General features: G+C 36.0%; 1 protein-coding gene across 1 annotated transcript; it reads right to left on the bottom strand.

The window, feature by feature from the left end:
- Positions 1–1,894: 1,894 nt before the first annotated feature.
- On the bottom strand, positions 1,895–12,577 carry LOC106876772 (serine/threonine-protein kinase Pink1, mitochondrial). Its single transcript, XM_014925460.3, has 10 exons — positions 12,078–12,577; positions 10,453–10,600; positions 10,087–10,143; positions 9,155–9,311; positions 7,850–8,026; positions 6,918–7,096; positions 6,483–6,601; positions 5,955–6,090; positions 4,813–4,874; positions 1,895–3,145 (listed from the first exon to the last, which is right to left on the bottom strand). The coding sequence occupies exons 1-10, from the start codon at positions 12,459–12,461 to the stop codon at positions 2,855–2,857; spliced, it is 1,710 nt and encodes a 569-aa protein (XP_014780946.1). The 5' UTR covers positions 12,462–12,577; the 3' UTR covers positions 1,895–2,854.
- Between the last annotated feature and the right edge of the window lie 713 nt (positions 12,578–13,290).

Genomic DNA, 13,290 nt, shown 5'->3' with positions numbered 1-13,290 from the left:
CAGCTGATTGTGAAGAGTTATAAAGAATATTTTGTTGAGCTTTTAGATTTAGTCGTTTCAATAATTTCCTCTCATGTGTCATTTTTCCATGACCCTCCTTCATTTAATCTGTATATTTTAAATTCTTGTTGCATTTCTGATATCTAAGTATGGATATCGACGTGTATAAGTTTTTCTTCAAATGTAATTCTCAAGAATTGAACTTCTGTAGCACACCAACAAATGGTAGCACACAATTGCATGCACGGTGGGCTGGCAGCCCTAAAACCGGAACCCCCACAAGCCTCTCATCTTCAGCTTTTCTTCTTTCTAGATATGCTTCACATCTAACAACCTGATATCATTCCTTGCACCTTACCTACCTTTTTTTTTTTTTTTTTTGTATTCCTTCCAGTCCTGTCCCCTGAAATGGGATTTTATGGCTCTGCTGCCATTCCACCATCATGAGAGCACCGGCCTAGCTATTAAAACCTTATTCACTTTACAGATCTGTTTTCTGGCTCACAGCTGCTGGTCTCAAAGGTTTAGTGGTCCTTTGTCGTGAATCTCTCCCCCTCATAATAAACATCATCTAAAACTATTTGCAGATTGTATTCTGTAGCTCAGTATTTTCCTCTACTTATTAAACCAGACTTTGGAATCTCTCAGTATATTTCATCTGTTTCAGTCATTAGACTGTGGCCATGATGGAGCACCACTTCGAAGGATTGTCAAAAAAAATTGCCCCAACTACTTATTTTCTTTTAAGCCGGATTACTTATCTCTTCTGCCTACCTGCTGTTATGGGGATGCCCTTTGAATTACAGGCACAACAGAAACAGGAAGACAGAGTGAGAGAAAGTTGTGGTTCGCCATTATCCTCTGCCGGAGCCTCATGGAGCTTTTAGGTGTTTTCGCTCAATAAATACTCACAACGCCCGGTCTAGGAATCGAAACTGCGATCCTATGACCGCAAGTCCACTGCCCTAACCACTAGGCCATTGCGCCTCCACATGATGAACGTAAGGGCACACAGAATGCAGCTAAGCATTTCGCCTAGCATACTAATGATTCTGACAGCTTGCTGCCTTATGTTTCTTATATGAACGATTAATCTAGTTAACGATTAATCTAGTTGGGATGTCATCACCAAACACAATTCTCACTCAATTCTCATGTTCAATGCAATGAGTTTCTTAAGCATTAATATTTCAAGAGTAAAAATTTCATAAAAAATAATCAATGATTTTTATTTCTTTTTTTATTATTTTTTTGATATGTATTTATTTGATATGCATCATTTATTTGACAAGGATTGGATACAGGTCCTATATTTAACAGAGGTAATTTTATCACAACAGAATTAAACAGCAAACCTAGATGAGTTTTCTGTTACATCAAGGTTTTAAAAATATTTATTGAGAATTAAACTTTTTATTAGATAATCATAAGCAAATAAATTTATAATTTCATTAAGAGTAACCTGCCTGTAACCATTTATTTAAATACCTGGTGGTGTTATAAGTGTAACTTTAATATTTTAGTCACTCTCAATGCTGGTGGCCATACCTGTTGCAGACTGGACTATATCTAATGACAGACAAGCGACAAGGTTCTTGGTGAATAATCAGCAATTTTTCCCATCCACTTCCCATGCTGCTAGCATGGATTCAACAAGATGAGTTGGAGGACCAGATCTCGTTCATAAGCTTCATTTTACATACTGTATTATGTTCTCTATGTGGCCTGCTTGTTTGTTGTACCTTGTTTATCATTTTGTCCATGTTCTTTTGCAACGTCATGTACCCAGATATGTATCTATATGTACATGTAGATGAAGGTATGTACATACATGTACATATATATGCATATACTCATATATTGTTTATATATATATATATATCTATGTATAAAATTTTAAAATGTTTTATTTTTTTATTCATAATAATTTTTGATTAATGTTTTGAATAGCATGCAAATTATATATATACATCTACACACCATGGCCAAGACAATAAGATAACAGAAAAAGAACTACAGTATCAAGATATTATATATTGCTATTGGTGCTGCACTGTGTCCACGAATAAGATAATTCTCAATCATCTTTAGTTGACCTCATTGTAAGGCCGTACGAAAAAGACAAATAATCCACTGTTGGAAGCAGTAACGGCATTGGAAAATCATGAAGACTTTTTGTTTATGCAGAACTGAATTCAATTTGTGTGGATGCAGGGAGAAAGGAACTGGGATCACTGGTCTCATCTATAGATCAAGTATTGACTACCTTATTGATTGTTAACTCTAAAAGGTCAAGCCACTGACTTGACCTTTTGACATCAGATGAATTGCCAAAGGAGGAAGAATATGAACAGCACCTGGGAGAATATTGAGTCATCATTCTGGCTTTTAACATTAAAAAAAAAGTTTTATGTAGCATTAAACAGAAGCAAAGAGACAAAGCTTCCTTTCTTGATAAGATGCTCATCTCTCACCGGCAACTTTACTCGAAAAATCTGGCACTTATTTTCAAACTGAAAATCAACTAAAAGTATGAAGAATTAGAGATCTTTCTCATGGACACAATGAAACATTTAGAATAGATATATAAATTCATGAAGTAGTTGTTTGATTCCTTGGTACCCTATTTTCTTGTTCATTATGCTTCATATAAACACCAAAAATATTTTAAAAAAACAAAAAAAACAAAGGTAACCTGTTCATTTTATATCCACTGGAATTTTCTAATTAAATTTTCATACATTATGAAGAAAATTTAACTCATCAAAATACTCTTTTTTTTTGTTGTTGTTTGCTTTCTTTTCTATATTCATTTAATTCTTTGTACAATTGTCACACACAAGCTGATCCCAAATTAATCTGACACAATAAGTGTTTCTCTGTTATAATTTGGAAACTGTTGTGCAACTTCCCTCAGATCTACAGGATACATGAAGTTGGGATAAGCAAAAGATATCGCATCAAATAAGAGTTTGATGTTGAGATGTTTCACAAAGTTTTCCTTTAAGGTGATAACTGGAGAACTCTTTGGTTCATCACTTTTTGCCAATTGTTGTAAAAAAGATTTCGGCTGCTGCTTCATATCACAGGACGAGTTCCAAAGATAGATGTTTAATATATTGCAGGCGGTGATGGCATCAAGACGCTGAAATTCAGAAAATTGAATAACTATTCAGAGTCAACAAAGTAACAGTCATCAGAACATTCCTAGATATAAATTTTCTTCTTCTTTTCACTCGGTTCAAAGGACAAATTTGCTAAGATAATGGAATACTGCAACATTCATGGCTTTCACAAGAGCTTTAACCGGATTAGTGAAGTGAAATTGCTTCATCTTGGGATTATTGTGATCTCATCCTGTCCAGAGATTAACACTTGCTGAACACTGTTCAAAAGCATTCATAAATGTATTCTATAGAAACTAAAGTCTAAGGAAGCAGTGGTCATCTGCAACAACAAACATTATTTAGTGGAGTCTGAAAATCTGGATAAAGCCTGTATTCCATAGAGAGACAAGAATCCTGGCCTGGCCTGGCTCTCCGTTGGTTACAACAAGTGTTCCAGTTGATCCAATGAATGGAACAACCTGTTCATGAAATTAACATGCAAGTGGCTGAGCACTCCACAGACACATGCACCCTTAACACAGTTCTTTAGGAGAGTCAATGTGACTATGCTCACCCTCTCAATTACGGGTACAACTCATTTTTTTGCCAGCTGAGTGAACTGGAGCAATGAAAAACAGTGTCTTGTTCAATGACACAATGCACTACCAGGAATCGAACTCATAATCTTTTTTTGTCTCCTCCATACAAACTTATCTAAATTTGCAAGCTTTAAGTGATACATTAATTTAATCCAGTTTCAGAAAGCAAAGCAGAGAGGCTGACTGACATGTGCCCTAGTGACTAAGGTATTGGGTTTGCGATTATACAGTCATTGGTTCAATTCCTGGAACAGGTAGTGTCTAGTGTAAATGCGCTTCATTTTATGTTGCTCCATTCAACTCTGCTGAAAGGGATTAACAACCAAATGCTGGTGTTACACTGTCTCTTTCTCTCTCCAGCTGTCACATCCTGGATGCTCCCTGGGTCAGGGCTGAGAGAACCAAGAGTGTGTCTATGTCTGCTTACAGTCATATAGGCACCTAAAAATCTTAGGGAAGGCATGGTACAGGCTACCAACTGATATTCATTTGCAAATGACAATTATGATTTCCATTTAGCCAATGTCACCCACAAAGTTTTGAGTTATGGTAGAAGACACTTGACCAGTGCTGTGCACTAAAATTGAAATCAGGACCTCGTGACAGTGAAATAAACCTCTTAACCCATTCAGGCTTCAGTTGCAGCCCCAGATGCAAACAGCAAAGATTAAATCTGACAACTTTTAGACAACAACACTCTACATGGTCCAATGTCTATTTTCTTTCGTTTTTTTATACTGTTGCCAAACTGATCTCCGCTCTTCTGAATTTGCTATCAGCTGCCAACAACACTTATTTGACTAACCAGATTTCTTTATCCCTTCTCCCATTCTCAGTTATACCAGTGTCAAAACCCTTCATAAAATCTGTATTAAGAACTTTATAAAAAAACGAGAAGCCTGTCATTGAGTTAAATGTGGGGTTACAAGCATTATGGTCAGGACCCCTAAGCTGAGGATAATAGTTTCCTATCAACATGGGAATCCTTACAAAAAGTTCTGGAAGGTCAACTTCCTCTTCTAACTTAAGCCATGACAAAGAAACAGGAACACAACTGCATATCAACAGATGAATAGGTGACTAATAAGGTAATCGATTATATCTACCTGAGCAGGGTCTTTGATCATCAGGCCATCAATCACTCTTTGTATCACAGGTGGGATGAAATCTATGAAGAGACCAAAGAGAAGAAACAATTATTAAACGGCACCAATAAAGGTAAATGATGGGGGCAGTGGCAGAGGGATGGTGGAAGGTTGTGGTGAGGGAATTTGGCCATTATGTATAGAGGTAAGTCAAGGGACAACTGCATAGAGGTTCTTTCATTGAGGTAATGGCAGTGGTTGGGAGTTAAGATGTTTTCTGCATAGGTCACTGCAAGAAAACTTTGAACTGCATGCTTATGTACAAGCCCTTCTAATGTTGGCACAAGGCCAGCAATTTTGAAGGTAAGGGGCAAATTGATTACACTGAAAACCTAGTACTTAACTAAGATTTATTGACCCAAAAGGGATGAAAGATAAAGTTGACCTTTGGTGGTATTTGGACTTTGAATGTAAAGAGCCAGAAAAAACGCCACCAAGCATTTTGTCTCATGAGTAAACAGCTCTGCATATGTGTATATATATATATTCAGCTTCTGTCCAACAGAGTCTCTCACAAGTCTTTTATGCACACAGAGCTGGTACCGCCTGACTGGCCTTTGTGCCGGTGGCACGTATAAGCACCCACTACACTCTCTGAGTGGTTGGCGTTAGGAAGGGCATCCAGCTGTAGAAACTCTGCCAAATCAGATTGGAGCCTGGTGTAGCCATCTGGTTCGCCAGTCCTCAGTCAAATCGTCCAACCCATGCTAGCATGGAAAGCGGACGTTAAACAATGATGATGATGATGATGAGAGCTGGAATACAAGGCACTTGCCCTAAGTGTCACACAATGAGACTGAACCCAAAACTATGTGGTTACAAAGCAAACTTTTTAACTACACAGCTATACCTGAACCTATGTTGAAAGTAGTAAAAACAACAACTATGGTGATGATAGTGAAGATGATGATGATGAGGAGGAGGAGGAGGAGGAGGAGGAGGAGGAGGAGGAGGAGGAGGAGGAGAGTGATGGTAGTGTTGCTGATTAGTTTCAACTGACAGACGTTTTTGGCAGCTTGGATTGTGAAATAGAAAAAAAAAAAACAGAAAAAAAGGCTTTCACTTCAAAAATACTAAATAGAATTTAAAATTCAGACACTTACCAGGAAATTCTTTCCTTTCTTTTGTTCTCACATCAAACAAATCCTTAATGCCAAAGATTTCAAATGCCAAGATTCCGGCTGCCCAAAGATCAACTTTAGAACAATCAATCAGTTCATGAGATTTCGCATGAGATACCTTTTAAAAGAAGAGATCATAAATGCACTGTTACTTTTAACACAGAGTAGCCTCTGATAGGTATTGGGTAAAATATATATTATTGTTTTTAAGTCCACTTTTCCGTGTTTGCCTGAGTTGGAGGAAATTTTGTTGAAGTGCATTTTCTACAATCCTCATTTGTTTCCAAGGTAATATTTTCCCCATAATCAGATGTGTTTTCATGGAAGATTGAGAATGAAGGATGCTACATGCACGATGGTGGCATTCATTCACAACAATCAAGTGATGTCAAAATAAAAAGTCACACACACACACATATTCTTTTGTTCTTTTACTTGTTTAATTCTTTTACTGGGAAGCAAACTTTTTATCACACAGTCACACCATATTCAAAATGTGAGATAACAAACCTCTGGAGCCTGGAACGCAGCATTCCCATCCTTTGCACAATCGTATGGTACCATCATTCCAGAAGATTTTCCAGCAAAACAACAACCAAAATCCGAGATAACAAGATGAGGACAAGCATCTAAAAACAAAATTAAAAAGAAGAAAATAAATCGCTTTTTTTTTTTCTATTCACAGAGACAAAGAGAAAATAATCCAACTGAAATCAGTCTTTCGTTAGTTTCATTCATTGGACTGTAGCCATGCTGGAGTACCACCTTTCTAAGATTTTAAACAATTATAGCAACCTCATTGCAGCTGATTTGAAGTGCTTTGATTTTGCTTATACACTGGCATTTCAGGAAAGCTCACAACTGAAATGTTACAACGAAAATAGAATTTTAGAAAATGGGGGAAAAAAAGACCAAACTGAATAAAAGAGATTCTTTGTCCCTCACCAGAAGAATCATCCGATGGAACATCTTCCAAAAGAATATTATTTGGTTTGAGATCACGGTGTGCCACTTGGTGTTTAATCATGTGTCGAATACCTTCCAAGAGTTGCGTAAACAACATCACTCTGACTCGCATAGAAGGATTCTTGGTTTGAAGATAATCACTCAATGTCATCTCATATCTGGTGAGTCAAGAAGAAAAAACAAAAAGATCTGAGATAGATTCTTGTTAATAATATTGTTATTTTTTACACTATTTACATCATCTTTAAAGAAAGAACATAATTCAAAAAATATTTATTATTTACATCTGCAAAACATCAGTTTGACCGTTTAGCATTCAGAGTTTCAATTTGAGGAAGATTTGGCTACAATTTTTAGTAAGTTAAATGATACTTCCTCGTGATTCATTGTGGTGATGAAATTGTGCTAAATATTATGATAAAATAAACTCAAATAAGGTTTAGGAAAATAAACACTGTATATGTTTAGCCCTTTTGTTACCATATTTATGTTAAGATACACTGTGTTTGTGTCAATTAATTTTGAAAATAACAAAGAATTTAATAACACAACTTTGTCGTTATAAAGCTGATGTTTAGAATATATATTAGTATGAAATTTTAATTTAAATCACTTTAAAACAGGGAATTTGCATTAAAGAACCAAAGATACTTTCAAGCAGTTTGGTATCAGAAGGGTGAAATGACAATATAATAGGCTTAAAGATTTATAAAAAGCACATAAAATGTGAAATAGTTAAGTTAAAAAAAAAAAAAAAAGAAGTGTTATCAGTAACACATGTAAATCATTCAATTTTTACCTGTCTTAAGTTGAGAAAATAAATAGTCACAAATAAAAAATTTGAGCAAACCACAAATGATCCTGTTTGCTTGATTACAAATTGTTAATTAGAAAACAAATGATGAAAATACCTTTTCATTATCAGACATAATGTCATACTTCGACCGAAACTCTCAGGATACAGATTCTGTGGCAAAGCAGATTTAAAGTTCTCAACAGATTCAGGTAAGTCAGGAAGACTCCCATGGAATACATTGTATATGGTCACAATGTTGGGATGTGGAGGTAGTCTGCTTTTCACAAGATCACTGGAAAATAAAATAAGAATTTCAGGTCAAAATATTTTCCCTATCCCTTTAGCATTTAAACTAACTTTCTCTGGCTCGAATATTCTGTTTCATATTAAAAATGGACAGATCCAGCCTCTCACACTTACCCTACAATGTCATTCTAAAAATAAGCAGCCACATCATCGAAGTCTCGAAACTTCAAGGTAATCCATGGCCAATTCAAAAGAATGAGAATAAACAAGCATTACATTTGACAGAGTAATCTGAAAGCTAAGGGGTTGAATAGATTATTTTATTTCACTTCCTTATTCTTACTGAGAATTTGGATTGACAAAAAATAAAGAACACTGGTGTAAAGTGCTACACAGTATTTGATTTCCTACGTTTTAAGTTCAAATTCTGCTTCAGTCAGTTAGGCCTTCCATTCTTTCAGAATCAATGAATCATTCTTTCATGAAAATGAGGGACAGATATGAGGAGGTATTTTTATATGTAAGATATAACATACAAGTAAACTAGGTATACAGCTAGTTTGTTCAGAGATACAGAGGTCATCATCATCATCATCATCATCGTTTAACGTCTGCTTTCCATACTAGCATGGGTTGGACGATTTGACTGAGGACTGGCAAGCCAGAAGGCTGCACCAGGCTCCAATCTGATTTGGCAGAGTTTCTACAGCTGGATGCCCTTCCTAACACCAACCACTCTGAGAGTGTAGTGGGTGTTTTTATGTGCGACCAGCACGAGGGCCAGTCACATGATACTGACAACGGCCATGCTCAAAAGGGTGTTTTTTTTACATGCCACCTGCACAGGAGCCAGTCCAGCGGCACTGGCAATGACCTCGCTCGAATGATTTCCTAACGTGCCACCAGCACAGGTGCTAGAAGGCGACGCTGGTAACGATTATGCTCAAATGGTGCAATTTACCGGCCACTAGCATGGAAGCCAGACAGGTGCTCTGGCAATGAACACGCTCGGACAGTGCTGTTAGTGCTCCACTGGCGCAGGTGTCAGTCATCGAGTATGGCTCAAGAGGTCATTGTACAAATAGAAAACAGTCTAGAAAACACTCGTTACTGTGACAAAAAGTGATTTTCACATTACAGACACACACATATTGTTAAAAGATTAAACTTTTACCTATCAGATATATCATCTTGTCCACTGATACGAAGACTTGGAATAGCTTCATTCCAAAACTTTTTTATCAGTTCATTATAATTACTTTCCACATAGTAATTAAACAGGCATTTGATGACAAGTTCCTCATTTTCCTGACTGTTTTGGCTACAAGCACCTAGAAATATAAAATATAAATTGTAAAAAGAAAAACAAAAATAAACCCCAATATGTTGATATATGCCTCTGTATGTAGTTGTACATTTTCATGCATGCCTGGATGTTCCAGTTGGTCTCTTATTTAACCATCTTTACTCAAATTACACACACACACACACATTCACACTGATTACATTATCTAGATAACAGAAAGTACCAACTGCCATTACTGAATCATTACTGGACCTTACACACACACACACACACACACACACACACATGCATACCTTATATAAAGGTGAGTCAGTACGTTATGCAAATATAAATTGTATAACTTTCTGACTCACCTTCATTAGAATTCCATTTCTTCTTTGTTGCTCTAGAAATTTTTCTGCCACACTCAGAAAAACATCTGCATTTAATATGGTTGGAACTGATTTTTATAACTGAGTCAATTTAACATTCTATTTTCAGCTACTGTGATATACACATGTACATACAGTCAATTATAGTGCTGTATATGTGCATATATACATATATATACACACACACTCACACACATAGTACAGGAATTATCATTGACAGGAGAGCAACTTGTGTGTGTGTGTGTGTGTGTGATTATATTTTCTAAGTGTATGTATGGCATTTTGACAAACAGTTGTTTGTATGTGTGGATGCAGTCGTATATGTGCAAGTGAAAAGAAGATCAATGGGGACTGAGAAAAATAAGGAAAAGTTCCATAGTGCTAAGAGGAGAAAAGAAGAAAACATCTTGTATAAAAGACTGTCCTTACCATCTTGGTTTTGGTTCTCATCCAAACGAGACTCACTCAAGTTGGAAATATCACTTTCTGTCAAGAAAAAAAAATTACAAAAGTACAAGACCATTATGAATTACATGAAACCAATATTATGTAATTACACTACAGTAACATTAGAAATTATATTAAATTGACATTATGTATTATACTATCTCAAAATGAAGTATCACACTATAGTAAAATTGCTGTTGTTGGCACTCCGTCGCTTACGACGTCGAGGGTTCCAGTTGACCCAATCAACGGAACAGTCATTTGTTGGTTGTGTCTCATTACTGGAACTTTAAAATACTAGAAGTTTTAGTAGTAGAAGCATAATATAACAATTGTAAAAATACTTACCGTTGTCTTCTGTACGACATTTAGCAGAAAATACAGCTCCATTACACCCTTTAGCAATGTACTTCAAGAATTCAATGTTTGAATAGCTCTTTGGAACATTCACTCCTTTCAATGGATCTGGTTTAGAGGATTCTTTCTCATACGATGTCTACAAATAGCAAAGACACCAATGAATAGTAACAGAAAGTACATAGTACATGAGTCTTCATCTATTTCATCATATTTTTTTTTTTCTAAACAAAACACTCTACCTGTGAGCTTCAGTCAAGTGTGAAACCAAACTACTTTATTATTAAGCTGATGGAAAATAATGGACTGGCAGAACCACTGACATGTTGGACAAAATGCTTGGCAGCATTTCTTCTGGCTTTATGCTTTGAATTCAAATTCTAAATGCAATTTTTGCAAATGTCATTTTTATTTGGAAAATTCTGAAAATTTATTTTGGGGAAAGCGAAACCGTCAACGGCACCTGTGCCCAGCATCGCCTTCCTGGCACGTGTAAAGACATTTGAACGAGATCGTTGCCAGTGCTGCCGAACTGGCTCCTGTGCAGTTGGCACGTAAAATACACCATTTTGAGCATGGCTGTTGCCAGTACCGCCTGACTGACCTTCGTGCCGGTGGCACGTAAAAAGCACCCACTACACTCTCTGAGTGGTTGGCGTTAGGAAGGGCATCCAGCTGTAGAAACTCTGCCAAATCAGATTGGAGCCTGGTGTAGCCATCTGGTTTCACCAGTCCTCAGTCAAATCGTCCAACCCATGCTAGCATGGAAAGAGGACGTTAAACGACGACGATGATGATGATGATGTAAGTGTAAATATTCCAAAACATGCTGGCTTATGGCTGAGACCCAGCAGTAAAATAATTTTTCTTTTTTGAAATCGTTAATTTAACCGAGAAAATCTGTACTTGTTATGGTTTTGGTTTGCTAGTTCATCCCTTTTCTAAATACTGAGTATTTCGTTAATGTTTACATCTTGATCCGGAAATGGAGTAATTTTGTAAGGAAAGAAAAAAATAAATGAAATTTGGGGGGGGGGGACCCCATCTTTCGTTTTCACCCGCAAACTTGTCATTAGCGTTAGTTTGGTTATTAAAAAAGAATTCTTTCGATTTATGATTGCAGATTGAAAATGCAAAATTATCGTAAACAATCTACATCAACATTTTGGTAATTTTTTTTTTTTTTCCAGAATTTTAAACGAGGAAATCCGATCGCCTCCTAAAACGTATTCGAAAAGTATTAAAAACAAAGCATGGTGAGAGGGGATTGGAATTTTCGAAAAACAATCAAATATAATAAAGGAGAGGTTGTCTTAATTGACATGACTATCTTTGACAATGTCGTAAAGTGTCAATATTTTACACGCCCAGTTTTTGATCAGAAACCAAAACAATGTCATTCATTGATTGCTTATACGTTGAAAAAAAAAATTATACCATTATTATAACCATTTATATATAAATATATTTACATTTACTGCCTCGTAGCCTATAATAACAAGTGTCGCTAACACTTTCGGTATAATTAGTATTAAGATTATCGGCCTCTTTCTCCCGTTGAACGGTGAGGAGGACCAAAATAGATAAATAAAAATAAGAACAAAACTTTAACTTACCTGTAAGTCCGAGATAATTTCGCCCAATTGCTGGGGACTGTTGTTATAAGGATGTCTGTTAAGAAAAGAGAAGCCTACAAGAGCCAATGTAGGAAGGTAACCAGGACGAGAAAATCGAGGTGCATTTGAAAATCTTGAGGCCAAATTTGGGCCCAAAAATCTCAGAGCTGCCCTACGCCTCAGATCAGCCACAATGTTTTTGGTACAGTAACGACGTGTCCATCGAGTTAAAGCAGTTCTGCTTTGAGAGGCGATGGAAACCACAAGGGGTCTGTGGTGTATTAATCGTGTGAAGTTACCAAACCTCCACACTGAACTGCATTTCTGATGAAGAAGAGTATTTCTCAGATTTAAGACATGTCTGAAGAGGCCCCGAAAAGCCATTTTTCCACCCTAATCTCTTCAACAGAATATACAAAGAGAGTTTGGTCTCCTAATGAGGTGGAAGCACACTGGAAATACAGACCAGCTCTTATCAAGTAAAGTGCATAACTTTAGGTGACCTCTGCTCGTCTACAAAATAAGGTCACTATTTTACGCAATATATTTTAATTTTGATAAAAACGAGTAATGAAGTGTTTAGTATATTTATTTTAAAAGTTTATGATTAATTATGAATCTTGTAATATTATAACGCTTCAAATAAAATTAAAATAATGTGTAAGGTGTTGAAAGTGCGAGGCTACCGGAAGTAGCGGTTTTCTTCTGATTTCGTAACGACGACGAATATTTTAGCGATAACCAAAACTTACTATTTTTTATGAATATTTGCAATTTTCGGATAATAGAACCCCTAAATAATTTTTTTTATAGCAACACGTAAATAAGACAAATACTTAATAGTGAAATTAAAACTTATTCACAGTGTAACAATATTATTTATTTGAGTAAATAGTAAAATGTGGAGAATTCTAAAAAATGGGAAATGTGTAAAAACATCGCTGAAACGAAATATTGTTTCCAACACAGAATGCGGCGGTTGAAAACAAGAGTTTTTTTTTATCTCTGCTGACCCTTATATATTAACACATCCTATAATTAATGACTTTTTAAAAAATTTAATACTTCTGGGTTACTTAAATGCTTTTGGCAAACTTACACAAGTGTGCCACCCAGGGGTTGTAAAAAATTAATTGCGATATATTGGTCCAATTAATTGATTGGAGTCCTACTGCAAATTAAAGGTCAATATAAAGTTTAAGACCCGTTATCG

Source organism: Octopus bimaculoides, chromosome 12 (assembly GCF_046866305.1).
Source record: "Octopus bimaculoides isolate indiv1 chromosome 12, ASM4686630v1, whole genome shotgun sequence".
Classification (NCBI taxonomy): domain Eukaryota; kingdom Metazoa; phylum Mollusca; class Cephalopoda; order Octopoda; family Octopodidae; genus Octopus; species Octopus bimaculoides.
Note: the sequence above shows the minus strand (reverse complement) of the source record. Positions and strands in the feature narration are given on the sequence as shown.